The sequence below is a fragment of the Ochotona princeps genome, chromosome 33 (assembly GCF_030435755.1).
Source record: "Ochotona princeps isolate mOchPri1 chromosome 33, mOchPri1.hap1, whole genome shotgun sequence".
Classification (NCBI taxonomy): domain Eukaryota; kingdom Metazoa; phylum Chordata; class Mammalia; order Lagomorpha; family Ochotonidae; genus Ochotona; species Ochotona princeps.
Genome location: NC_080864.1, coordinates 2,408,548 through 2,435,129, shown reverse-complemented (window position 1 = coordinate 2,435,129; position 26,582 = coordinate 2,408,548). Strand labels below are relative to the sequence as shown.

At 65.4% G+C, this 26,582-nt stretch overlaps 3 protein-coding genes across 5 annotated transcripts; 1 reads left to right on the top strand and 2 right to left on the bottom strand.

The window, feature by feature from the left end:
- Positions 1-306: 306 nt before the first annotated feature.
- Positions 307-6,189, bottom strand: DCAF15 (DDB1 and CUL4 associated factor 15). The gene is made up of 13 exons (XM_058657845.1): positions 5,857-6,189; positions 4,562-4,659; positions 4,336-4,468; positions 4,068-4,174; positions 3,839-3,978; positions 3,579-3,749; positions 2,026-2,487; positions 1,838-1,929; positions 1,279-1,407; positions 1,114-1,199; positions 914-1,018; positions 710-825; positions 307-633 (listed from the first exon to the last, which is right to left on the bottom strand). Exons 1-13 carry the CDS (start codon positions 5,989-5,991, stop codon positions 578-580), a joined length of 1,830 nt encoding a protein of 609 aa, XP_058513828.1. The 5' UTR covers positions 5,992-6,189; the 3' UTR covers positions 307-577.
- A 3,201-nt stretch (positions 6,190-9,390) lies between these two features.
- On the top strand, positions 9,391-13,368 carry PODNL1 (podocan like 1). Of its 3 annotated transcripts, none has more exons than XM_058657755.1 (9): positions 9,391-9,482; positions 10,371-10,464; positions 10,776-10,840; positions 10,964-11,073; positions 11,349-11,505; positions 11,641-11,756; positions 12,076-12,733; positions 12,888-13,036; positions 13,143-13,368. In XM_058657755.1, the coding sequence occupies exons 1-9, from the start codon at positions 9,480-9,482 to the stop codon at positions 13,291-13,293; spliced, it is 1,503 nt and encodes a 500-aa protein (XP_058513738.1). In that variant the 5' UTR covers positions 9,391-9,479; the 3' UTR covers positions 13,294-13,368. The 3 variants fall into 3 exon arrangements, with proteins under 3 accessions (XP_058513738.1, XP_058513737.1, XP_058513736.1); XM_058657753.1 differs by lacking the exon at positions 9,391-9,482 and adding an exon at positions 9,634-9,913; XM_058657754.1 differs by lacking the exons at positions 9,391-9,482; positions 10,964-11,073 and adding an exon at positions 9,633-9,913 and having other exon boundaries at positions 11,374-11,505.
- An 848-nt stretch (positions 13,369-14,216) lies between these two features.
- Positions 14,217-26,413, bottom strand: CC2D1A (coiled-coil and C2 domain containing 1A). The gene is made up of 29 exons (XM_058657948.1): positions 26,068-26,413; positions 24,658-24,793; positions 23,740-23,855; positions 23,574-23,639; positions 23,253-23,387; positions 22,898-23,129; positions 21,948-22,072; positions 21,557-21,629; positions 21,332-21,406; positions 21,087-21,217; positions 20,546-20,618; positions 20,311-20,459; positions 19,892-19,991; positions 19,628-19,800; positions 18,911-19,033; positions 18,640-18,698; positions 18,358-18,474; positions 17,414-17,487; positions 17,220-17,278; positions 17,068-17,119; positions 16,825-16,924; positions 16,644-16,734; positions 15,999-16,124; positions 15,839-15,900; positions 15,594-15,657; positions 15,345-15,471; positions 15,182-15,258; positions 14,943-14,990; positions 14,217-14,340 (listed from the first exon to the last, which is right to left on the bottom strand). Exons 1-29 carry the CDS (start codon positions 26,116-26,118, stop codon positions 14,320-14,322), a joined length of 2,835 nt encoding a protein of 944 aa, XP_058513931.1. The 5' UTR covers positions 26,119-26,413; the 3' UTR covers positions 14,217-14,319.
- Between the last annotated feature and the right edge of the window lie 169 nt (positions 26,414-26,582).

The following is a 26,582-nucleotide window of genomic DNA, read 5'->3' as shown; positions in this document are numbered from 1 at the left end:
CACCCTAGCTGTGAATTGTGCGAATTGTGAGCGCCGCCTACGCGGAGTGATAACTTCGGTTTTTCTTTTTTTTTTTTTAACCATCATGGCCTTATCCGTTCCGTTCTCGGTGTTTCTGACCTGTGAGATGAACCCCACGGCCGAGCCACCCTCTCGTGCGCTCCCTGCCGGCGTGGCCGTGGCCCCGCGTGTGCTAGTCTAGTGTGCCGCGCTGTTTTCTACCTTTTGTAGTCTTTCTTAAAACAATAAATTCTGACGTGACGTTGGTTTGCTGCTGCCTGGAGGGAGGACAGGGCCGCGGGTGCGTGGGCTCCAAGGAACGCGTTTATTACAGGGGACGGTTGAGGGGCAGGTGCGCCGAGCTCCGGGAGGCAGGGTAGGGTGTCCCTCCCCGACTTAAATAGGCATAAATAACAAACGTCCAGACGCGGCCCCCAGGGGCTGGGGGGGACTGCCCCGCCGGCCCTGCCCGCAGCCCCGCACTGGTGCCAGTCAGTGGCGGTGTGTGGCCGGCCGGGAGGCGGCGTCCCCGGCCACGGAGGTAGTTGGCGGCAGTGTCCGGGCTGGCCGGCCCTCCTCACAGCACGATCCACGTGTAGCGCTCGCTGTCCGCCAGCACCTTGAGGGAGCAGCCTGCGGGGCAGGGGCGTGTTGACCGCACCTGCCCGCCGGTCAGCCCGCACCCTGCGCCCACACCCGCCCTGCCCACCTCGGTGCAGCGCCTCGTTGGTCATCCGGTTCACGTAGCGGCCGCTGCTCTCCGGCACCAGCCACTTCATGACCATGTCCACGCAGCTCTTGCGGTAGGAGCTCCACACGCTGCCGCTGTGGGCCGGGAAGCCGGGGGGCGGGAGTGACCGGGGGTCGGCGGGGGGGGCTCCGCCAGCCCTCCCCCAGGCCCAGCTGGCCTCACCTGGTCTGCCCTTTAACCTCCGTGAGGTCACCCACGCTCACGGTCTCGAAGATGCCCGTGTTGAGGTCCCAGGCCACCTTGAGGCTGGTGTGGTAGGTCTTTGGTCTGCAGTGTGACAGAGGGGCGGTGGGCGGGGGTCCAGGCGAGCCCTGGGGGCTTCCTGTCTTGGGGGGCCTGCTGAGCCGGCCCTGGGCACTCACCGGAGCTGGCCCTCCTCGGTGGGCGAGGGGAAGGCCAGCAGCAGCAGGCCGATGTTAATGAGCACCTGGCTGGTCTCCGGGCACACCTGGGGGACGGGCAGGGTTCCAGCTGCGGAGGGTGCCCTGGGCGCGGGGGTGGCTGCCCATCTGCCCCGGGGGGCTCACCTCTAGGATAACTATGTCGTAGTCGCTGAAGGAGCAGAACTGGTGACCCCAGGTGGCGTCGTGACGGATGACCTCATTGATGACATACTCGAAGTCCAGCGTGAGTTGCTCCACCGTCAGGTACTGACCCTGGACACGGCGAAGGGCGGGCTCTCACCGCGGGCCCCGCCCACAGTGCAGCCCACCTGAACCACTGTCCGTGCAGGCCCCGCCCACCTGGACCGTTGTCCACACACAAGACCCCTCGCAGCCCACCTGGATCGCTGTCCACACAAGCCCCCTCGCAGCCCACCTGGACCGCTGTCCACACAGAAGCCCCCTCGCAGCCCACCTGGACCGCTGTCCACACAGAAGCCCCCTCGCAGCTCACCTGGACCGCTGTCCACACAAGCCCCCTCACAGCCCACCTGGACCGCTGTCCACACAGAAGCCCCCTCGCAGCCCACCTGGACCGCTGTCCACACAAGCCCCCTCACAGCCCACCTGGACCGCTGTCCACACAAGCCCCCTCACAGCCCACCTGGACCGCTGTCCAGACAGAAGCCCCCTCACGGCCCACCTGGACTGCTGTCCGCTCACGCATGGGCCGCAGGTTGCGGCCTCGCAAATCGGTGACCACAAAGGGCAGGGAGATCTTGTCGTCCTCGAACTCTGGGGAGGGAGGCAGTGGGGACATGAGGGGAGCCCGGCCGCCGCCCCCACAATGCCCTCCTCACCGGCATGCAGTCCCAGACCCCCATGCCTCACCATCCTCCGGCTCGGACCCCTCGCTGGAGCCCAGCACGTAGTACAGCTTGGTGTAGTTGACGTAGCCCGGCTCCGGGGCCTCCGCGGGGGCGGCAGTGGCGGCAGCAATGGGGCTGTCCTGGGGCGCCACCTCCACACCTCCACACGGGGTCAGGGGCTCCGAGGGGGTTCGGCCTTGGCTGCTAGACAGCTCCGGACAGGCAGGCGGCCGCGCCTCCTCAGGGGGGGCCCCCTTGGCCTCCCGGGCTCTACGGAAGATGTCGGCCACGAACTCCTTGGCCATGGCCATGGCGGGCGAGGACTCGGGGAGCCCGGGGGACTGGGCTGGGGATGCCAAGGCCGCCTCGGGGCAGAGGCCGGGGAGGGTCGGGGGTGCCTCCGGGCTCTGGGGCCCCGGGGGGCCGGGAGGGGCTGGGGGGCAGGCTGTGTGGTCGTAGAGGATTTGGCAGAAGTTGCTGTCACCTACAGTGGGAAGAGCCGGAGAGGACGCAGGGTAGACAGTGAGAGGACCGGCAGGCACGACCCAGGCCTCCGGGAGCCTGGGAGAGGGCCCCAGAGGAACTCCTCCAGGGTCACACCCTGGGAGAGGATGCGGGTGCCCGCCGGGCGGGGGTGGCCACGGCACTGCCCTGCCTGCCTGTGCCAGTGAACGGGAGCTGAGGCCCTGTCCCTGGAAGGGCGCTGCAGGCAGGGCAGGGCGCTCCAGCTGGCTGCCAGGATGCAGTGAGGCACAGTGTGTTGGTGTTGCAGGGCTGAGACACCCCAGGTCCTCCTGCCCTGAGGACAGGTCCCTGTCACACTGGCTCAGTCTGTCTCCATTCACTGCCAAGGCCTCCACGGTCACAGCGTCCATCTTCCCAGGGTGCCCACACAGCCAGTTTGGGGCAAGTGGAAACTGGGGGGGGGAACTATGCCTGAATTTAAAAGTCTTTGGTGCCACCAGTTTCTGAATTCCATTTTGCACCAAGGCCACGGGGCAGCGTGCTAAGCACCCTGCAAGCCTCACGCCAGCAGTGCCAGTGCATCGCCAGGAGCCAGTCCCGTTAGGTGCTGCCCCGTCACCTCTCTTTTCAGCTCCAGCACTGTGGCACAGTAGGTTAAGCCTTCGCCTGCAGTGCCAGCACCCCCCATGGGCACCGTCTCAAGTCCTGCGGCTCCGCTCCCTGCGCCTGGGGAAGCAGCAGACGATGGCCTGAGTGCTTAAGCCCCTGCACCCACATGGGACACCCAGCGGAAGCTCCTGCCTTAGGCCTGGCTCCAGCCCTGCGGTGGCCACTGGGGAGTGAACCAAGACAGCTCTCTAACTGCCTTTCAAGCAAATAAATCAATACTTAGAGAAAAAAAAAAAGAAAAAACTATGATACAAAGCTCGCTCCCTGGGCTCAGGGATTCCTGGAGCCATAACGGAGGCCTGGCTCCATCCTGTCCTGGGGGCGTGGTGGGGACAGTGCGGGGACTGCTAGCCTGTGTGGCCTCGGACGAGCATCACGCCCACCCAGACACCTGCTCAGCCGGCTGTGGGCGGGTGCGCAGCCAGGGGTGGGCAGGCGTACCCGGTGCGTGCACGGAGACAGCGCAGGCCACCAGGGAGTAGCTGGTGTTGAGCAGCACCACGTCGTCCTTCTTGAGCTGGAAGGCCGGCTGGAAGGTGGGGAACGGGTACACCACCTGGTACTTGGTGTGCAGCATGAAGCCGTGCCGCAAGCACTGTGCGCTCGGGTCACCTGCAACACACGCGCCGCACGCCAGGCGAGTGAGAGGCAGAGCGGAGCGGCTGAGCGGGCGCCAGGGTGCCCACAGGAGGCGCCCTCACCTGGGTGGGCCCGGCTGGCATCCTGGCAGGCGGCGCAGCGGCCCGGCGGCGGCACGGCCACCGTGCTCATATAGATGTCCCGATGGTTCTCGTCACTCATCATCATCATGTTCATGAGCATCCCATTGGCAGAGCGCGTGCTGGGGGCGGGGCCACAGCTCAGCCCCGTGCCCCTTGCCCGAGGCCCCCCCACTGCCCCTCTTCCCCCACCCCTGCCCCCTAGTCTCACTTGAAGCCGAAGACAATGACCTTGGAGGCATCGCTGGGCCACTCGCACACGGTGAGATACAGGTCACTGTAGATCTCTTCATCCTGGAACAGCCGCACCTGCCGGACCTGAGTGCATGACGGTGGACAGGGCTCAGGGCAGCCAGCACCCTGCGACAGGGACGTACCCAGCGCCAGGGAGTGGGGGAGGGGAGGCCCACCAGCTGTGTCCACTAGGAGCATGCAGCGGGGCCCAGGCGGGGGGCATGGCAGGGCGGGGCAGGCCCTACCAGCTTGAGTTTGCTGTGCACATTGAACTCCCACCAGTACAGGTGGTAGATGTAGAAAGAGAAGTCGTCGCCGCTGCTGCTGGTGTAGGACAGCACATAGCGGCCACACTTGGAGAAGCCCAGGAAGATGTGCCTGTGGTTGGCGGGAGGGCAGGAGTAGAGGGGTGAGCTCCAGCCCTGTTCCCCGGCCACCGCCCCGCACGCCTGCCACCCACTGCCAGCTCACCCGGCATAGAGGAAATCTTCGTCCACGATGTTTTTGAGGGACACGCACACCCTGGGTGGCAGCTTCCGGAAGAGGCGAGGGGAGAGCTGCCCGCTGATCTAGGGGGCGGCCGGGGCTCCTCAGGCACCAGCCTGGGCCCTGCCCCTCCAGACCACCCACTCCCGGAAAGGCCAGCCAAGGGCCAGACTCTGGCAGGTGCCAATGTCTGGTCCCCTGGCCATGCCAACCTGGCTGTTTCACTGCTTGCCCAGGGCCCCCTTTTTCCAGGCCCTGGGGACAGCCCTGGCACACAGAAGGCAGAACCCTTCATCCCCAAAACGTCGCCAAGGAAGGACATGGGGAGAGCAGAGCCGTGGGGCTCAGCTGGCCAGGGTGTCCTACTGGCCATGGCCCGCCTCCGGGAGATCCCAAGCTGCTGGCACGCACGTCGAGGCAGACGGCTGGGAGGGCCAGCTCTGCCCTCAACGAGACCACAGCCTGACGGGGGAGGCTGAGGACCAGGGCACTTACGAGCTAAAGGCGAGGCCCCAGCAGCCCAGGATGGGATGGGGGTAGGAACAATCCCCCATGCACCCCAGGAGGCTCAGTGTCAAATGGGACGGGGTGGGAGAGCAGCAGCTCAGGGTGGGGTGTGGGGGTAGTGAACACCTCCCCGAGCACCCCGGGAGGCCCAGAGTCATACGGGGTGGGGTGGGGGAGCAGCAGCCCAGGCTAGGGTGTGGGGTCCGGTCGTCATCCTCGGCCGGGGTGTCCAGAGCCTGTTAGAAGCAGACCCCCAGCCGCAGGCCCTGTGGCCAAGACACTCACCGCTCTGCCCTCCCCGGGGAGTGGGGAGAAAACGCCCCCCGCCCCGCAGCCTCTTCAGAAAGGTCAAGGCCAAAGTGCGCCGGCGGGCACTCGGGTCCCGGAAGGATTGCTTCCGGCGCCATCGCCTCAGGGGGCTCCCCCTTACGCCCCCGAGCCACGGGCCCCTTCCCCCATCCGATCGCCCTCCGCGGCCCCAGCCAGCCCCTTCCCCCGGGGGACCCCGGCCCGGCTTCCTCCTTCAGCCCCCCACGTCGGGGTCGGGGTCGGGGTCCCCGGCCGCCCCTACGCGCACGTTCAGCGCACGCCCTCGCAGGCCCGGAGCCCCGCCCCGGCCGCACCCCAAGGCCCCGCCGCCCTCGGCACCCCGATCCCCGCGCGCCCCCTCCTCGGGGCCCCGCCCCCAGCCCTCAGCCCCGCGAGCGCCCTCCCTCCCCTCCGCCGCCCTCGTCGGCCCCGAGGCGCCCGCCTCCCGGGGCTGCGGGCCTCACCTTGACCCGCTCCAGCTGCTTGAGGACGTGCTCCCGCCGTCGCCCCGCCGCCCGCTTGCCCCCGGCTGCCCCAGGGCCGCCGCCGCCGCCGCTCCCGGCCCCGCTGTTCCGCTCCGATTTCGAGCTGGGCGCCATTTTCACCCCCTCCCTCCACTTCCGGAGCAACCGGTCCCTTCGCCCCACCCCTGCCGCCTCCGGATTGGCCTGCGCTCCGGGCGGCGGCCCGACGATTGGGTGAAAGGCCGCACTCAGGGCCTCTTCCCGCTACGCCTGTCCGTCAAAGCTGTTTCGGCTCCTGATTGGAAGCGATGGTAACAGCCCCCGTGGCGTCGTACACTAGTCCCGCCCTCCAGGCAGGATGCACCAGTCACAAGCTCCGTCTGCTCGCCCCGCCCAGAAGGCCTGATGCGGATAGGAGAAGAGGCTTGTCCGTCTGGGCGGCGTCACGCCCCGCTGTGGCCGGTGGGTTTCCATGGAGACCATAGGCCTCCGGGCTGGGTGATGACAGCCTCTGTGGTCCAGGAGCGCCTGAATCCCAGAACCCGAGGCTGTTTGCGTCCAACCCGCGTGAGCAGCGGCTGGCGCGCATCCGTCCCTGCGCCGCCGGCCTGGGTCAAGGACAAGGATTTGCAAAACAAACAAAAATTAAAAGATCTGTGACGGATCTGGCGCTTTGGCTCAACAGGTCAATCCTCCACCTGCAAACGCTGGCATCCTATATGGGCGACTCCACTTCCCATCCAGCTCCCTGCTTGTGGCCTGGGAAAGCAGTGGAGGACGGCCCAAAGCCTTGGGACCCTGCACCCGCGTGGGAGACCCGGAAGAGGCTCCTGACTCCTGGCTTCAGACCAGCTAAGCTCCCACTGCTACTGGGTCATTTGGGGAGTGACCCAGCGGCTGTACGTAAATCTGCTATTCCAATAGAAACAAACTTTTTTTTTTTTTAAGAGGAAATGGGTAATGAAGAAGCACCAGTTTGAGGGGCTGATGTTGGTGACAAATAGGGGGTTGGCACAGAGTTGTGACCTCACAATTACCCCAGGTAATTGGCCAGTGCTGTGCCCATTAAGCAGAGGGTGAATGCCTGCGTTAAGCATTGTCTTCTTCCTGTGACGATCTGGAATATTCCCCAAGGCTCTGTGTTAAAGGGGTGATCCAAGGACAGGCTTTTTTTTTTTTTTTAAAGATTTTAAAGGCATCCATATGGGAACTCCAGTGTGCAAGGCAAGAACTTTAACCACTAGGCTACTGTGACAGGACCCAGAAGTTCACTTTTTATAAGATTTCTCTATTTTTATTTGAGGGTTTCAGGGAAAGAGAGGAGGTACCATGTGCTGGTTCATGACCTGACAGCTGAGCCATCCAAGGCCCTGTATCTGCCCCTCCCCAGGGGCGGTGAGGGTGTTAGATTCCCCGACCACCATGCCGTGGATGAAAAAGGGACCACAGTCACAGGCTTTATTCCTGTTGCGCGCACTTGACCGCTAAGACAGAATGTTACATTCACCGGTGACAGTCACAGCAACGTTTTATTATACATGAGAGGGACAGGCGCTTTTTTCTTTTTTTTTTTTTTTTTTTAGATTTATTTATTTTTATTGCAAAGTCAAATATACAGAGAGGAGGAGAGACAGAGAGGAAGATCTTCCATCCGATGATTCACTCCCCATGGGACCATAACAGCAGGTCTGAAGCCAATCCGAAGCCAGGAGCCAGGAGTTTCTTCAGGGTCTCCCACGTGGGTGCAGGGTCCCAAGGCTTTGGGTCGTCCTCCACTGCTTTCCCAGGCCACAAGCAGGGAGCTGGATGGGAAGTGGAGCAGGTGGACCCAAACTGGCACCCATATGGGAATCCCAGCACATGCAAGGCAAGGATTTGGCCACTAGGCTATCATGTTAGGCCCTATTTTTTTAGTTTCCTTTTTTTTTTTTTTTGGAAAAGACAGAGCTTGTATCCACTGGTTCACCTCCAGTACCCACAGGAGCCAGGGGTGGGCCAGGGCAAAGCCAGGAGGCCAGAACTCCATCCGGGTCTCCCACGTAGGTGGGTTGGGTGGCAGGGACCCACAAGGCCTCCCCTGCTGTTCCCCAGGGTACAGGTTAGCAGGAACCAGGAAAAGCAATGGAAACGGGACTCAAACCAAGCGCTCAGGTGTGGGCTGGGCTGGGCGCTGTGGAGGGGTGGGGAGTGGGGTCCTGCTGCAGGAGCCTAGGGTCAGAGTTGGTTTTCCCAGCAGCAGGCTTCTGCCTCTGTGTGACTGGGGATGGGCTAAGGAGATTGAGGCTTGGGGCTTTCCTCTGCAGCAAGGACCGACACGCATGTGACCGCTGGAGTTCCCTGGACACCGCCACCTCTTAGCCAGGCTGCCAGCTGGTGGACAGAATGCGCCCCTGGATCCAGCAGTGCCTGAAGGCTCCATCCTGCCAGTCCTTCTCCCCTCCCACATGCCAATCCCTGACTTTGTTTACATGAGCTGGTGCGGTGAAGGCTGTCGGACCTCTCATCGGAAATTGTCCTGTCTGAGCCAGCACGGTGGCCTAGCCAGCTAAGCCTGCATCCCCTATGGGTGGGTGCCAGCAGGAGACCGAGCTGCTCTGCTTGCACTGTAGCTCCCTGCTAAAGCACGTGGGAAAACAGCAGAGCACGGCCAGGTGTTTGGGCTCCTGCACCCCTGGCTTCAGCTGCTGCGGCCACCTGGGGAGTGAATCAGCAAAGGGTTGGGCTTCGAGAGGGTTATCTGTGGTGGAGTGTGTACATCACTCCCATTTTTCATGTGGGAAAACTGAGGCAGAGCAGTGGGAGTTTGAGTTGATTGACGTCCGTGACTGGCTGGAGGCGGAGCTTGAGGGGAATTTGACCTTGAACACATGCAAACTAGGGCGGTTTGTTTGGGGACCAGCACCCATCTCATGCCTACACTATAGGACCAGGGCTCTGGGGACACATGTCAGCATGTTATTTCTGTCCAGGATGTCTGTGCCCATGTGGGGAGGGATGTCCGCCGGCTGGCTGGCTGGCTGGCTGTTGAGAATGCCAAGGGCAGAGGGGCCATGATACAGATCCGAATTCAGGGCTCCCAGTGTGGCCCTTGGGCCTCCCGGGACCCCCTGGCTGCCCCTGCTGGGCACTGTCTTATGCTGTGCCACCTCCCCGCCCCCCCCCACAAGCCTCTTCCTGTTTCCCGGCCCCACCCCTACTTGCTGTGGTTGGCCCAAATACCAGACCAGACAAATCTTAGCTTTTTTTCTTTTCCCCCAAGCATTCCTGGTTCCTTTGGCGCAGCCCAGGCTGGCTGAGGTTATAACAGTCCCAGTGGCTGAGACAGAGGTTGGGAGTGAAGGGGGGGTGGACAGAGAAGGGGGAGCAGTCCTCTTACCAGCCCATCCGCCGCCTCCTCCAGACAGACCTTCCCCAAGGGCGGAGAAGGGGATGGGCCGGCTTCCCCCCTCCCACCCCGCAGCCCCTGGGAGGAAACTGCTGTGTGTGTGGAGGGGGGGGTTGTGGCTGTGTTTTGTTCTTTGAGATGGGGATGGGGGGGTGCCCAGCAGTCACACCAGGAGGTGGCCGCCTGGATTTTATTAGGGAGCCCCTGATCGGCTGGCGGTGCTGGCGAGAGACTGACTATGGTGAGGTGGGGCAGGGGAGGGCTGAGGGTGTGGCCGCCCCCTCTCTCTCACACACACACACACACACACACACACACACACACGGGCTCTGGCCACTGGCTACTGGGTCCATGCTTGCCGCCCACCCCCATCCAGGCCCTCCCTCCGTAATGAGGGGCTGCTTTAGTTCTCATTGATGACTCTGCCTCCCCTCCCAGCCTGGGAGCTGCCTGCTGCTGCTGCTGCTGCTGCTGCTGTCAGGGCTCCAGCCCACCCCTGCCATGGAGGAGGACCCCACTTTTCCCCACCTGGGGGAGAGTTCACAGCCCCTGCCCCGGGCCTGTCCCTCGCGCTGTTCCTGTCCCCGCGCGGACACAGTGGACTGCGCTGGCTTGGACCTACGGGTGTTCCCAGACAATATCACCAGGGCCACTCAGCATCTCTCCCTGCAGGTGCATGGGGAGGAGGGGAGGCCCAGGGTCTCTCAGGGTGTGGGGTGGGCAAATGCAGGACAGAAGGAGCTGACAGGGACAGGAGTGGCCTCGGTACCAGCGTCCGGGTGGACACTGCACTATGCTGGGCTGAGGGCTTGCAGCGCTGGGATCTGGGGTGGTCTGGGGGGTGTGATGATGGGGGTGATTGTGGGGTGATGGGACATTGGGGGTCTCTGTGATTTAGGGGTTACTGGAGGTCAAAGGGGTGGAGCCTTGGGGGGCCATGGGGGCATAAGGTCCCGGCAGTGGCTGCTCATGTGGGGATGCCTTGGTTTGGGGGTCAGCGTGGAGGGAACTCAGATTGCACTGTAGCCTTATGGGGTTGGAAGGACTGAGGCGCTTGGGGTCACTGTGGTGATGGTGATGGGTCACCCTCATTCCCCATACCCCCCCGGCACCTCCCTCTGCCCCCCAGAACAACCAGCTCCAGGAACTCCCCTACAATGAGCTGTCTCGTCTCCGGGGCCTGCGGACCCTGAACCTCCACCACAATCTGCTGTCCTCGGAGGGTGAGGGCGGTCTCCCCTGGTGTGTGCCCTCCGCCCCCCTCCCTGTCCTGTGGGGCAGCTGTGGGCAGGCCTGTGGTTGTTCCTGGAAATGTTTGCTGAGCCTGGTGGAAATTCAGGGGGTTGCAGGGGAGGGGAAGAAAGGTGATGTGTGTGGGGGGGTGGCGTTTGCGGCTTTTGAGGAGGGACTAGTGGTGGGGGATGGGGTGGGAGGCCCCAAGGACAGGGTTGTGTTTTTTTGGGGGGGTGGGGGCGGTGTAACGGGGAACAGAGGTGCACCGCCAAGCCAGGCCTGGGATCCCCTCCCTACCCAGGCCTGCCGGATGAAGCCTTCGAGTCCCTCACTCAACTGGAACATATTTACGTGGCCAATAACAAGGTGAGGCCCCTTTTCGAACCACCTTTGGCCCCTCTGGCCCAGCCCTTGCCCCTGCCCCCTTCAGAGGGTCAGGGGCGCCACCAGGAGCAGCTGTCTGTCCCCCCCCACACACACGTCCTGCAGCTGTCGGTGGCTCCGCAGTTTCTGCCCCGCTCCATCCGCGTGGTGGACCTCGCAGCTAATCAAGTGATGGAGATCTTCCCACTTACTTTTGGGGAGAAGCCGGCACTCAGGTAGCCCCACCCTCACCTCCATCCGGCCCTGGACTCCTCCTTCCCAGGCCTCAGATTAGGGGAGCTGAGGGGGATGTGCGCGCGCGCTTGAGTATGTGTGTGTGTGAGAAAGGGACAGGAGCTATCACGCCCACGATTCTGGGTCTGGCAGGTGGCGGCAGAAAGCACGCACGCAGGCGCGCCCCCGCATACATGCGCCCCGCTGGTCCAGGGTCCCTGGCATGGGTGGGCGCTGGGGGCGGCGCGCTGGTGGCCGGAGCCTGGCTCCCCCTCAGGTCTGTGTACCTCCACAACAACCAGCTGGCCAACACCGGCCTGCCCCTGGACGCCTTCCGCGGCTCCGAGGCTGTGGCCACGCTCAGCCTCTCCAGCAACCGCCTGCGCTATCTGCCGCCTAGCCTGCCGCCCTCACTGGAGCGCCTGCACCTGCAGGTGCGCGCCCCGTCCTGCCCCACCCCTCCTTCCACCAAATCTCCCAGTCTCGCTGCTGAACCCCATTCCAAACCCCCTCCCGCCAGAGCCTTTCCTGGCTCTCTCCCTGACTAGTCTTTCATTTTCTTCTTCCAGAACAACTTCATCTCCAAGGTGCCGCGGGGGGCCCTGGGCCGCCACAGACACCTCCGTGAGCTCTACCTGCAGCACAATAAGCTGACAGACAGCGGCCTGGACAACAGCACTTTCAGGTGCTGGACTGCGGCAGCCCGGCCTTTGGGGTGGGGACAGTCAAGGCGCCCAGGGTGTCCTAGCTTTTCAGTCCGTCTCCTCTGACTCCTCACTTATTAAGCGCCTGTTGCATGCCAGTGTCCAGTGTCCTACCAGGAGAGGGGGCCTTGTTAATCTGCTGTTGGGGGAGGCACGGGTGCTTTTCTGTGAGCTTGGGTCTGGTCACTCATCTGTGACTAACATCTGTGCTAAGCCCTCCCACCCAGACCTCCCCAAGGTGCAATGTCTGACTTTAAATCCATGTCGGGCTCTGAGCGCCCGTCCACTGTCTCCCTCCAGCAAACTGCACAGCTTGGAGTACCTGGATCTGTCGCACAACCAGCTGGGCTCGGTGCCCGCGGGCCTGCCTGGGAACCTGGCCGTCCTACACTTGGGGAGGAACCGCATCCGTCAGGTGGAGGGGGCGCGGCTGCGGGGCGCCCGGGGCCTGCGCTACCTGCTATTGCAGCACAATGAGCTAGGGCCTTCGGGGCTGCCGACAGGGGCGCTGCGGCCGCTGCGGGGCCTGCACACGCTGCACCTGTACGGCAACGGGCTGGACCGTGTGCCGCAGGCGCTGCCCCGCCGTCTGCGGGCCCTGGTGCTGCCTCACAACCACGTGGCCGCGCTGGGCGCCCGTGACCTGGCCGCCACGCCGCGCCTCCTGGAGCTCAATCTGGCCTACAATCTCCTAACCAGCGCCCGCGTGCATCGCCGCGCCTTCCGGCGCCTGCGGGCCCTGCACAGCCTGGATCTAGCCGGCAACCAGCTGACCCAGCTGCCCAGTGGTCTGCCTGTCACTCTGCACAGTCTGAGGCTGCAGCGGAACCGGCTGCGGGCCCTGGAACCTGAGCCCCTGGCCGGCCTGGTCCAGCTGCGGGAGTTCAGCGTTGCGCACAACGGACTCCGCGTAGGAGACATTGAGCCCGGCACGTGGCATGAGCTGCAGGCGCTCCAGGTCAGGGAGGGCTGTTTTAGCCTCGGTGCACTGTCCGCTTCCCACAGCCCCGCGCCGCTGTTCCCTCTGGAGAACCGAGGGTGTGCACGGAGAGGGGGCGGGGTCTGCAGCCCGGAGGCGGGGCTGCCACCTGCGCTGTGCTGCACCTGCTCAGGTGTTGGACCTCAGCCACAACCAGTTGTCCTTCGTGCCCCCCGACCTGCCCGAGACCTTGGAGGAACTGCACCTGCAGGGCAACCGCATTGGCCACATAGGTTCTGAAGCCTTCCTCAGCACGCCCCGCCTGCGCGCCCTCTTCCTCAGGTGCGGGGGCGGGCAAGGTGTGCGCCGCGGGTCCTGGCGTGTTGGCGGTGTGGGCGCTCTCTGCCAGCTGCCCTCGCGCACGCACGCCCTTTCCCCCTACTCGCAGGGCCAACAGGTTGCACATGACCAGCATCTCGGCCGAGGCCTTCCTGGGCCTCCCACACCTGCGCGTGGTGGACACGGCGGGCAATCCGGAGCAGGTGCTGGTCCGACTGCCGCCCAAGGCTACACGCGCCCCGAGGGCTGGGGGCTCCTGAGACGGAAGGACACCCCTGACTCCTAGCAGGGCAGGCCAAGAACAACCCCCTCCTCTGGCCTGGGGCGAGGTGTGGGGTTGCGGAGCTGGCTGTGGCCTGGGGTGGGGCACAGGGGGGGTGTCCACGCAAGGGCATGCAGGCGAGGGAGGGACTTAGGCACCAGGGAGCAGGCCTCCTCCAATCTGGAACAATAAAGTCTGACCAAGCACCAGCCTGCCTTTTGGGCGCCCCCAGGGTCCCTAAGGGAGCCAAGGTCCTCACACCCACAGGTCCCCTTGCATCCCCCCGCCCCCCGGGTCATACCCAAAGCCTACAACCACCGAAGGCACATGAGGGTCCCCAAGCAGCAAGCGTGAAGTCAAGGGCACCGTTGCCCTGGCTCGCTGCCCACCCCTCCCTGGCTTGCTGCACTGGTAGGTACCTCGCCACCTGTCCCGGCTCCCCCATCTCACTCTAAGGAGGCCCCAGCCTGGCTGCTGACAGCCACAGCAAGAAACACCCTGGAGAGCTGAGTCCCGCGGGTGGGCCCGGGGCTGTTTATTCTGTGTAGGGCTGTCTGGACCAGGGCAACCCTCCAACTCCGCAGCCTGTGTGTGTGTGTGTGTGTGTGTGTGTGTTGGGGGGACCCAGCCATCCTCCAGCAGCTTCTTTGGGTATCCGGGAGGGCTGTGAGAGGCGCTTGGGCAAGGACAAGGAATAAAGTGCTCGCTGGGGCCCTTGGGGCTTTGGTGCCAGATGCCTCCCGGCTTCGGGGCCAGGCCAGAGCCCTGGCCACCACCTGGGGCTGTGCAAACTGAGGGGGTACAGGGGGAGTGTTGGATGGGGCAGGAGGTACTCGCTCCAGGAGTCCAGCCAGCCGGGCTGGGGTCCGACGCCCCCTGGGTCCCTGCTGCGGACAGCAGCCGCAAGGGATCCGGCTGGGTGCCGGAGGCCTGCGTGGCGGTGGTGGTAGGGCTGGGGCGGGAGGAGTCCAGAAGCGACTGTCGGCTGATTGTCTGCGTCTGCTGTCCGGGTGCCGCGGGGCCCTCACCTCCGGAGGCGCTGCAGCTGTGCGGGGTAAGGACAAGAGTTGGGGGAGTCAGGGGAGGGCAGGCCTGGAGACCCAGCACAGCCTGCACCCAGTATGGCCTGCACCCAGCGCGGCCCTGTACCCAGCACAGCCTGCACCCAGCGCGGCCTGCACCCAGTACCTCCTGCACCCAGTACCCCCTTGCACCCAGCGCGGCCTGCACCCAGCACGGCCTGCACCCAGTACTGCCTGCACCCAGCACAGCCTGCACCCAGCGCGGCCCTGTACCCAGCACAGCCTGCACCCAGCGCGGCCCTGTACCCAGCACAGCCTGCACCCAGCGCCGCCTGCACCCAGTACCACCTGCACCCAGCGCAGCCGGCACCCAGCGCGGCCCTGTACCCAGCACAGCCTGCACCCAGCGCGGCCCTGTACCCAGCACGGCCCTGCACCCAGCACAGCCTGCACCCAGCGCCGCCTGCACCCAGTACCACCTGCACCCAGCGCGGCCGGCACCCAGCGCGGCCCTGTACCCAGCACAGCCTGCACCCAGCACAGCCTGCACCCAGCGCGGCCCTGTACCCAGCACGGCCCTGCACCCAGCACAGCCTGCACCCAGCGCCGCCTGCACCCCGCTCACCTCGTTCTCCACCAGGTTCCGCCGGTACAGCGCCTCCTTGGCCGCCTCCTGCAGGGCACTGAGCATCATGGACACGCCCACCAGAGACACGCCCACTGGGCTTCGCCCCGAGGAGCCCCGCCCCACAACCAGCACGACTCCGCCCACTTCCCCGCCCCATAACAAACCCGGCCCCGCCCACCTCCTGCGAGGCCCCGCCCGCTTCCCCCGGCCACCCGCCGCCGCGCACGCGCACTCACCCTGTTGCCCTCGTTGCCCAGGCGCCGGGCGGCTTCGGTGTAGAACTGCAGCTGGCGCTCCAGCTGGGCCGCGTACTCTGCGGGCGGGTGGGCGGACGGGCGGGCGTCAGGCCTCGGCCTTCCCTCCCCAGCCCCCCGGTCTCCCCAGCCCCGAGCCCCTCACCCCGCCGGAGGCTGGCGCCGCCCTGCTCCAGCTGCGCCCTCTGCCACTGGCTGCGCTGCATGATGTCCTGGTACTGCTGGGCCACGTCGGGCGGCACGGGGCGCCGTGCCTGTCTGAGGGCCAACATCTGGAGAGCGGGGAGGAACCAGGAGGGCCCTGCAGACGCGGCCATCGCCCCCACCCCCCAGGCCCCAGGGGACCCCGAGGGTGGGACAAGGCGCGGGGAGGAGAGGGGTGCGGGGGCCTCACCTTCCTCTCCAGGCGCTCCTGGTCGAAGGCCAGCACGCTGAGACTGTGCATGGGCCGGGCTGACCTGCCGCAAGGGGACAGGGCGGAGGGGGCTCAGCAGGGAGACACACAGCGGGCGGGATGATGGGTGAGGAGGGCTCAGACGCTGCCGGTGGGCACTGGCAGGTGGTGGCTGTGGACCCACAAGCAACAAGCGGCCACTCTTGCGGAGGGGTGCGTATGGGGGAGAGAGGAGAGGGACCCACCTGTTGGCTGGCTCACGCGTCGGTCCTGGAGGGGCCTTGCCTTTGCTGACATTCACCTGGTGCTGCAGGGGGACAGAGGGGGGGTCCGGCCTGTGAGCCCCGGCCCTCCGGGGCTATGTCCCCACCCCTCCCCTGGACACACCCCACCCTGCTCACTCACCGTGGGCACGGGGTCGATGACCAGCCACCTCTCCGTCGTGGTCTCCAACTGCTGGGCTGTGAGCGGTTCCCGGATGCGGACCATCACCTCCAGCCGCCCCCCTGTGGGCCGCCGCCCGTCCAGCACCTGGGTGGGAAGCCCTGGGGTCAGCGACAGGGAACAAGCGGGGGGCAGAGGGCAGGGGGTAGGGGACAGGTGGCAGGGGACGAGGGGCAGGGGGCAGGGGATGAGGGGCAGGGACGGGGGCAGGGGGCGAGGGGCAGGGACGGGGGCAGGTGGCAGGGAATGAGGGGCAGGGCCGGGGGCAGGGGGCGAGGGGCAGGGCCGGGGGGCCGGGGGCAGGGGACGAGGGGCAGGGAATGAGGGACAGGTGGCAGGGACGAGGGGCAGGTGGCAGGGGATGAGGGGCAGGGACGGGGGCAGGGGATGAGGGGCAGGGGGCAGGGGATGAGGGACAGGTGGCAGGGGACGAGGGGCAGGTGGCAGGAGATGAGGGGCAGGGACGGGGGCAGGGGGCGAGGGGCAGGGACGGGGGCAGGGGGCCGGGGGCAGGGAATGAGGGACAGGTGGCAGGGACGAGGGGCAGGGGGCAGGGGATGAGGGGCAGGTGGCAGGGGACGGGAGGCAGGCGCAGTCCTAGCTCACCTCCAGCACATCCCGGACCTCGCACGCTGTCTCCAGGGCGTCCAGCTTGAGCTGCGCCGTCCCCAGCACCCGGTCAGTCTTGAAGAGTCCCCTGGGTGGGAGTGGGTGTGGCTTGGGTTGAGGCCCCGCCCACAGAGCCCCACCCCCTCCCCGCCCCGGAGATCCCCCCCACCCCGCTCACCCCTTGTGGACCACCTCGAACTTGATGCCCTTGGTCTGGATGGCCCTGCGGAAGCCACGGTGGCTGCGGTTGATGCACAGTTTGAACTGCTCCTTGAACTCTGCCGGGGGGAGGGCGAGGCGGAGGGGGAGGAAGGGGGCAGGGTCTGGCTCTCCTTCCTTCTGCTGGGGCTGGGGGCATTTTGGGGGGGTGTGGGGAGGAAGACACGGGGCAGGGGCGCAGGCGGCTCGGACTCGGCCTTACCAGGGGAGTCGGTGTTCCTGGCCACGGAGGTCTTGTCTTTCTGGGCCTCCTCCTGGGATGGGACGGGCTGGTCAGGGGATCTGGGGATATCCCCCCTGCCCACCCCATTGGGCTGCAAGGTCCCCCCGCCCACGGCCCTGCTCCCCACCTACCACATTGGGGTAAGGGAAGTCGAAGCGGACGAAGACATCCAGGTCACCAGGGGACAGCCCTGCGGGACGGGGGCGGGGGGGAGCGGCATGCCGATGAGGAGGATGAGGCTCCTCGGGGCTGGAGCCTGCCCCCTGCCACCCCACCGCCCCTCTGTGACCATGACCTTGACCCCTGCCAGGCCCTGGGGGCTCACCTGGGGGTGTGGGCAGGCTGCTGGCCTTCACAATGAACAACAGCATGTCGTTACTGCTGAGCTCTGGGAAGATCCTTGTGGGGAGGGGAGGGGAAGCCAGGGCGGTCAGGCCAGTGTGCGCCCCTGCCCGCAGCCTGTCCCTGTCCGCGGGGGACGTACCAGGGGCCAGCCGGGGCCTCCCTTTCTCTGGGGGGACATTTCCGCCTGGCTGGGGGTGGGGGTCGATAGGTAAGGGGGCTTACTGTTCTTCTAGCTTAAGTGAGCAGCTACTACCTGCCGGCCCGTAACCTAGCTGCTGGTGGGTGGGGCTGGGGCCTCCCTTTCCTCTCACAGTCCTTGTGTTTCTGGGGTCCCTGCTATGGCCGCCCTAGGTGGCCCCCTGTTTGTCGCAGGCCCTTGACTTTCATTCACTGGCCGCTGCCAAGGGTTGGGCGGGGGCGTTCTCTTCAGACATTTGTTCAGTATCTACAGTGCCTGTTAGCGGTGACCTCCCTAGGCCCGCGGGTTTTTCCTTTTTGCTACTACCTCTGGGGTCCTACTGTGTCCCAGCAAGTGCCCTGGCTGCTGGGGATGGATGTCAAAACAAACAAATAAACAAGAGTGTCCTGGCGGGGGGGGGGGGGGGAAGGTTGTGGGCCAGGCCCAGGGACTTGTGGAGCAGAGGCTTTTCTGGGGGTGGCGGCAGTGTGCTAATCTGGGAGGACCTCTCAGGGGAGGGGACACGGTGGGCGTGGGAGGAGCTGCCACGCGAAGACCTAGGGCACGCGCCAGCCCCGGGTCTGAGACTCGCTCCCAAATGCAGTGCGCACGCCGCCATTCACGGCTGCCCCAGGACCTTTGCATACACTTGTCCGCCCCCTGCCGCGTTCCCATTCCCCAGGCCAAAGACTCCTCTGAGAAGGCCAGTCCTGTGTAAGCTTCTTGCGGGGAGAGAGGGACCTCACTTGATGACGCTGAAGGTCCTCTGCTCAAAGCGGGCTCCGGGCGTGGGCAGGCCGCGGGCGAAGGCCTGCTTGAGCGTCTCCATGCTCCTCTTACAGTCTTCCGCCAGCTTCTCAAACCTGCGGGCACAGGGCCCGACTCAGGACGCTGGGCCGGGGGCGTTGGCGGGACCGCGGTGCCCATGCATGGGCCACAGCCACCCCCAACCCAGGACGCTGTGCAGTGCAGGGCTGGGGCGCATTCACACGCCTGCGGGCATTGCCCTGGGGCCGGAGGCCACTTACTTGGTGGTTTCCACGATGTTGCCCAGCTGGGTGAATTGGTTGGAATGGTTCAGGCACATCTGGGGGAGGGGGACAGAAGCAGGGATGGTGCGGAGCAGATACAAGTTAGCCAGGTTGTGACCGTCGGGGGTGCTGGCCCGGGTCTTGGGGAGCAGTGGACCCCAGGTTGTGACCGTCGGGGGTGCTGGCCCGGGTCTTGGGGAGCAGTGGACCCCAGGTTGTGACCGTCGGGGGTGCTGGCCCGGGTCTTGGGGAGCAGTGGACCCCCCACCTCGTGCTGCTGCCGTATCAGCTTGGTGAGCTCGCCGTAGCGCCGGGCGGCCTCCTGTGACAGGCCCGGGCCAGGCCGCTGGACCAGGGCAAAGTCGTCCTTGTTGACGGGAGCAGGTGGCACCTGGGGGCGAGGAGGCGGGGAGGCTGCTGGGGGCCCTGACACCTGCCCCGGCCTTTCCTCTTGACCCCCGGTGCCTTGCGTCATCCGAGACACCCCTCCAGCCTCCCGCACACTGGTTCCTGGAGCTCCTAGTGTACACCAGGTGTCTGTGCCTGGGGCTGGGGATGCCGCAGTGAATATATGACCCAAAGTTCCTGCCCTGGTGTCGGGGAGGCGGGCCACTGCGGCGCAGTGGGTTAAACCATGGCTCGAGACCCTATTAGAGTGTCTGGAGCAGAGAAATACAGCTTGAGAGACGTGGCTTTCCAGGTCCTGTGGGGCACACTCCAGTGGTCCGCCCCAAGACTACAAGTCCCAGGGGCCTTTGCAGCAAGGAGGTGGCCCCATGACTCATGCTAGCCAATGGGAGGCCAGAACGGGTGATGTCCCCTCTTCCCACGCCCAGCTGCAAACAGGGCCCACTGATGCACCTGCATCCTGTGGCTAAGGAAGCCCCTCCTCGCCCCCAGGGACCCACCCGGCCTGCCCGGTGTTGCAGTGTGTGTGTGTGTGTGTGTCCAGGGGTGCTCCGGGGCCGACGGGCGGGCGCTTCACCTTGGCGATGTCCACGGGCAGCCCGTTGCGCGAGGCCTCCAGCATGGGCTCCAGCCCCTTGGCCTGGCGCAGGTGCATCTTGGCGCCCTCCACGTCGTTCTTCTGCTTGGCTCGCAGAGCCGCCTGCAGGAGCTGCTTCTTGCGACCCTCCAGGAAGGCGAGCTGCTGCTGGGCTGAGGGGGCACGGAGAGGCCTCAGCCGGGGGGCTGCCGGGCCTGGGACACCCCCCCTCCCAGCCAAGCGGAGGAAGAAGGGGCTGCCTACCTCTGGCGGATGTGCCTTTGGGGGCTGCTTTGGGGGCTGGGGCCGATCCTGGCTGTGGGGCTCGGGGCTGGGGGGCGGCGGGGGCCGCGGGGCTGTTCTGCTGCGAAGAGAGAGGTGGGAGGGCGGATAGAAGTGAGCTGCTCCGAGGGTCAGGGCCACCAGGCTGGGGACGCCGGCCACCGCGGCTCCCACTGGAAGATGCTGTGGGTCTGGTTCGCTGGTTCGAGTGACCCCTTTACCACCATGGGCCCTGGGACTGCTCCCACAGCCCACTCGACAGACAAGGACCAGGGAAGCAGGGTGGACACAAAGGCAGGCTGGGGCTGGGCCGGCTGCAGCTCCAGGAGGCAGCTGGTTACTGCACTTGGCCCTGAAGTCTGTGCGCCAGGCCCCGCCCACTCCCAGCCCTGCCCGCACACCTTCCTGGGCACCACCTCCTCCTCCTCCTCATTGTCATCCTCCTCTGGGCCCTCCTCCTGGCTGGCCAGCTTCATGGCGGTCTCCAGGACCCCCACCAGGCTCTGTGCGACAGGCTCGGTGGCCTCCAGGCCCTGGATCGGGGGGAACCCTGCGGTGGCCGGTTGGGGAAGAGAGAGATCCAGTCAGGAAGGGACTCAACCCTCACCCCTTCACCCCAACCGGTCCAGGGCCTACCTGGGGGTACAGGCAGCTCGGCCACATCCACTGCTCGGCCAGCCTTGTGGGCCCGGATGGCCTCTTGGTATTGCTACGGGGGGACATGCGCACTGGGGTGAGCCCCAGGGCGGGGGGGACAGGCTGCCCAGCACTGGGGTGAGCCCTAGGGCAGGGGGGACAGGCTGCCCAGCACTGGGGTGAGCCCTAGGGCAGGGGGGACAGGCTGCCCAGCACTGGGGTGAGCCCCGGGGCGGGGGGACAGGCTGCCCAGCACTGGGGTGAGCCCCGGGGCGGGGGGACGGGCTGCCCAGCACTGGGGTGAGCCCCGGACTTGGAGGGACGGGCTGCCCAGCACTGGGGTGAGCCCCGGACTTGGAGGGACGGGCTGCCCAGCACTGGGGTGAGCCCCGGGGCGGGGGGACAGGCTGCCCAGCACCGGGGCGGGGGGACGGGCTGCCCAGCATTGGGGTGAGCCCCGGGGCGGGGGGACGGGCTGCCCAGCACCGGGGCGGGGGGACGGGCTGCCCAGCACTCTCTCCAGCCTCTGGTGGCTGCTTGCCTTGACTATCCGCTCGTGCATGCGAGCCTTCCGCTGATCGCCCTTGGCCTTGGCCTGGGCCGCAGCCACTTGGTACCGTTCCATCCGCTGCTCCAGGGCCTCCAGCAGGGTCCGTGGGGGCGGGGGCATTTCTGGCCAGTATGGGGGTGCAGGGGAGAAGTACAGGCAGGGTTAAGAGTCCAGGGCAGCTGGCGGGGGGTGGGGGGCCAGGGTTGGACTGTGTTGCCGCTGCCTGCCCAGCCTACCTGGGGAGGTAGGGGCTGCCGGTGCAGGGGGCCGGGCCTGAGGTGGCGGCGATGGTGGCTCTGCAGGCAGCTGGTCTGGGGACAGAGGGGGGACAGTACAGTGAGGGTGAGTACCCCTCCTCTGCACCCCGGACCAACAGTCCAGTCCAGGCTACTGTTGCCTGAATGGGGCCGGGGGTTGGGGAGGTCCTGAACCTGATCAAAAGTGGGTTGAGGGATCCTTACCAGGTGGAGGGGGCAGACGGGACAGGTCCACCGGCTCCCCCTGGCTCAGGGCCTCCAGGACGGCGTCGAAGCTCTAGAAGGAAGAAGATTGGGGGAACAGGCTGCAGGTGGGGGCTGACCTCCCGAGGGTGGGAGAATTCCCCGGTGCCCTGATGAGCCACAGGCCTCCTGGCTCTGTCCCTTGCTTAGTTTCTCTTTGCGCCCCTTACACAGAGGGGCTCCACCGAGCTGCCAAGAGGTCAGGGTGAATGAGAGAGCTAGCAAGATGCCTGGCGACCATGGCCTGTGGGATTCAGGTTTGAGACTGCTGGGTAGGCTCGGGGCAAGCGGAAGCTCCCTTGCCCACGCCACCCCGGCACCCCCGCTGGCCGAGGCTCCAATCTACACGCACCTTGGCCACGCGGAAGTATCTGGCGGCGGCGGCCAGGTTGCCTTGCTGCTTGGCGTGAAGGGCGGCCACCTTATACTCGCGCTGGCGGCTCTGTAACTGGCCCAGGGGGCTGGGGCTGCAGGGACCTGGAATGGAGAGGGGCGCGAACGGTGCCTGGAAAAGCCTCCTGCACATCACCTCTGCTACAACTGGGCTGTTTCCTCAGGTCCACCGCATGGATGGAAAGACTGAGGCCCACAGGGGGACGGGGAGGCGGGAGGGAGAGAACGCTGGCTGCACAGCCTGGTACAGGGGCCTGAGGCTGGTAATGCTGTGCACGCAGCTCCGGGCCTGGCAGGTGCCAGGGGCCTTGGGGAATGTGGTAAACTCTGGCAAGTTCTTGCTTTGTTTTCCAAACGGCCATGGTGGCCAGGGCTGGATCAGGGTGACGCAGGGGGCCTGGGACTCTATCCGGGTCTCCCAGGAGATTGGCAGGGATCCGGATCACAAACGGGGCAGCGCGGTGGCATGTCAGATTCAGTCTGAAGTCTGTGGTACCAGCATTCTGTATGGGTGCTGCTTCGTGTCCTAGCGGCCCCACTTCCCATCCAGCTCCCTGCCTGTGGCCTGGGAAAGCAGTGGAGGACGGCCCAAAGCCTTGGGACCCTGCACCCGCGGGGGAGACCCAGAAGAGGCTCCTGGCTCCTGGCTGCGGACCAGCCCAGCTCTGGCTGTTACAACCATTTGGGCAGTGAACCAGCGGATGCTAGATCTCTCTCTTTTATTCTCCTTCACTGCGACTTTCCAATAAACACATCAATGTTGATTTTTTTTTAAGTGATGTTTTAACTTTCAAGGTGTTTGGACATGCATTCCCTAGTCCCTGGCACATGTGTGCGCGTGCACACACACACATAAACACACACACTTTTTATCTACTGAGCAAGCTGCTCGGACCCGCATCAGCCTACCTGGGGGGAGTTGAGGCTTGGCCGAGCTGGCGCTGGAGGAGGTGGCGCTGGAGGAGGTGGCTGGAGCGGCTGGGGGTAGCACCTCCAGGGTGAGCCTGGGCTCTGCCTGGGTGGGCACAGGGGTGTGGCCAGGGGCCACTGCAGGGCCTCTGCCAATGGCCACCGGCGGCGGGATGTCCCCTTCGTCGATGGCCTCGCCTTTCCGGAAGGAGGCCAGCAAGTTTTCCAGAGTCTGCAATGCAGACGAGAGAGAGAGGAAGAGAGAGAAGGTTTTGGGGGGGACTGGGAGGTTGGGGATGAAGGTGTTTGGGGTTAGTGGAGTCCCCATGCCCTGACCTCTGCCCTACTGGCTCACCTTAAGGCCTCGGTCGTAGCGTCGCATCTTGGCACTGTCCCCTGCCTGTCTGGCGCCTTCCAGGGCTGCCTGGTAGAGTCGCAGTCTCTCGTGCAAGGTGGTGCCCACGCCTGGGCTGAGGGCTGCGGGCTTGGGCTGTGGGAGGTGTCCCCGGGTGGGGGTGGGGGTGGGAAGACACAGACCTGAGTTGACAGCCACCCCCATGTCAGCCTGGGCCTGCACTAACGCCTGCCGCACCCTCAGACCCCACGGTCCCTGGGCTGGGAGGGCCAGGGCAGCCCTTGACCGCCAAGGCCGTCGGTGGGGTGTGATTGCCTGTACCTGAGCTGCAGATGGCGGGGGCTCCGAAGCCTTCTGGTCCTCTCCCAAGACCTCATTCAGTTCAGCCTGCAGCAGGTGCACAGCCGGGGGCGGGGCGTGAGGGCACCGGCAGGAGAGCCCCACCCACTCTTACCTGCCCATCCTCCCCTGGCCTTCAGGCACTCACCAGCAGGTCATCGTCCTCCTCTACATCCTCCTCATCCGTCCCCTCCTCTTCGTCCTCATCCGGGTCCCTCATACACAGCCTGGCCATCTTCTCGATGGTTTCCATGGGCAAGGGACCTGGCAGCAAAGAGAGGCTCCAGCTAGGAACCGGAATCTGCCAAGAGCCCAGAGCTTTCTGACCCACATGTTCACAGCCCTGAGGAACAAGACGGTGGACAGCCGGCCGCCCGGGCCCTCAGGCCCTGCCCAGGAGCCCAGTGCCTTGGCCGCTCTGTACCTAGCCTGAGGCCTGGCCAGGGTCCCTGGAGCTCCAACCCCATGACTGTGTGCCTGTGGGAGCTGGGGCCGGCCTTCTCATTGTTCTGGGTGGCGGTATCTGCAGGTGTCCCATGGGCCAGAGGTAGGCTGGCGGAGGGGCTGACAGTGAACATGGCACACAGAACACATACTGACACATGTACACAGAGACGTATATGCACACAGACACAGACACACACGGATACACAGACACGGACATACATAGCCTAGTGAACAGTAGCCTAGTGACTAAAGTCTTCCCCTTACATGCACCGGGATTCCATATGGGCGCCGTCGGTTCTAATCCTGGCAGCCCCACTTCCCATCCAGCTCCCTGCCTGAGGCCTGGGAGAGCAGTGGAGGACGGCCCAAAGCCTTGGGACCCTGCACCCGTGTGGGAAACCCAGAAGATGCTCCTGGCTCCTGGCTTGGGATTGGCTCAGCTCTGGCCATTGTGGCCATTTAGAGAGTGAACCAGCGGATGGAAGATTCTCCCTCTGCCTTTCAATCAGGGGATTTTATGAAGGAGTAAAGAAGGCAGCCAGGGGACACACTGCCCAGTGGCGACCATTAGTAGAGTGCTATCCCTCCCTTCCGGCTCCCAGCCTGCCCAGCATCTTACCTTGGGCTTTCAGCTTTTCCAGGGCCGGGGGCTGACCTCCCACCAAGGCCAAGAACTCGGCCTCCAGCTCCTCGTCATTCACTCCGTCCTGGGGGATCACCAGGCCGTCCGGGGAGAGGTCGACCAGCAGGCCCATCTGCAGGGAGCGCAACAGCCTGGTCAGACTTCGGGGTGCACATGGGGGTGGCCAGAGGGAGCCGGGATGGACACTGAGGAGGGGACCAAGGCCTCCTGGCAAAACAAGGCGGAAACAGGTGGAACCAGATGGGCCTGGCTCTCTGGGGGCAAAGGGCAGCCAGCTCCTGGCCGGGATGGGCAGCTAGCCAGGTCCAAGGCTTGAGGGTGAAGGCATCCTGTCCTCGGCAAAGCCTCTCAGGCAGGAAAGTGGAGCCATCAATGGAAGCCGTGCCAACAGGGCCTGGCACTGTGGCACAGCAGGTTCAACTGAGGCCTGTAGCACCGGCATCCTATACTTGTGCTGGTTCGAATCCCAGCTGTTTCCCTTGCGACCCAATCCCCTGCTCCTGCTCCTAGGAGTGCAGGGAAGGACAGCCCAAGTGCTTGGGCTCCTGCACCCATGTGGGAGACTCAGGAGAAGCTCCTGGCTCCTGGCTTCGGCCTGGCTCCAGGCTTCGGCCTGGTTCCAGTCCTGCCCACGGCCGCCATTAGGAGAACGAAAGATCTGTCACTCTTTGGAAACAAGAAGCCACACATACATTTTGCCCCCTCTCACTGAGGTTCGCAAATGCCATTAACCGTCCTCTGTACAATCTTGACATCTGTGATCAAGGGACTCTTGGGGGGGGGGGTGTCCATTTCAGGAACGAGAAAACGGAGGGTCTTCCAGCCATGAAGTCCTGGGCCAATCGGCAGAGGCAGGGAGAGTCGCTCTGACGCTAACACCTGACAACTGGGCTCCGGCCAGCTCCCTCCCTCCAGCACCTGGGCAGCGGTGTGTGGGGGAGGGGGAGAGACGGCTGGCTCAGGTGCACCCATGGATGGCAGTAGGTGTGGGTGTGTACTCCAGTCATCCCTGTGACCTTGGCTGGCTGCCTTCACCTGTCTGGGCCTCAGTGGGACACATCTCTCTGCAACGGGAATCAACAGAGCCCAGGGGGGTCCTAAGGCCCAGGGCCTGCCCCTCCCCAACTGGAGCTAATGCAGCAACAGGTGGCCCCCTCCGAGCCCAGGGCGGGGTGCCAGGAGCTGGGGAGCAAATGCCAGCAGGCCGCACTTCGTGGGTGCGGGCAGGATGGGGGTGAGGGAGAGTCGAGCCTCACCTGGAGGGCGGGGAACAGCGACTCACCTAAGGGCAGCAGGCTTCCGCGGAGAGGGAGGCAGGGCGCTCCACGGGGCGAGTGGCAGGGCAGGGCTGAGGAGGGATCCCCCCGCGGGATCCCCCAGACTCACCTGGCGGGCAGCTGCAGCGCCTCGGCCTGGGGGTCCCTTCCTCTTGTGCATCGTCCAGGCTGGGTGCCAGGACCACCGAGTCTCCCTGCGCCCGGCCTTGCCCGGCCTCCTCCCCAGGGGCCTGTCGCCGTGCACGCCCCCTTGGCGAGTCTCGCAGCTCTCGTCCGTACCCGCCCGCGCCTCGCGACCGCCAACCCGGCGTCCTCGTCTCCCCCAACTCTGTCCACCGCCAGGTAGCTGCCCTACTTCCGCCTCGACCCTTGGGCGCCGCGGCACCGGAGCGTGGCCACTGGATTAAACCGGGCCAGCTTCACGGAAACTACAACTCCCGGCAGGCAGTGCGCAGAGGCGCATGCGCCTGGAAGCAGGAGCGGGGAAGTGTCGGAGGACGCTGTGCGCAGAGAAGAGGCGGAGCAAGCGCGGCGGGTCTCGTGATGCGCACGCGCGGGGCGGGGCTCGGTCGTGCGCGGGAAAAAGGCGGAGTTCGAGAAAGTGTGAGGGACGGCGAGGGCCGT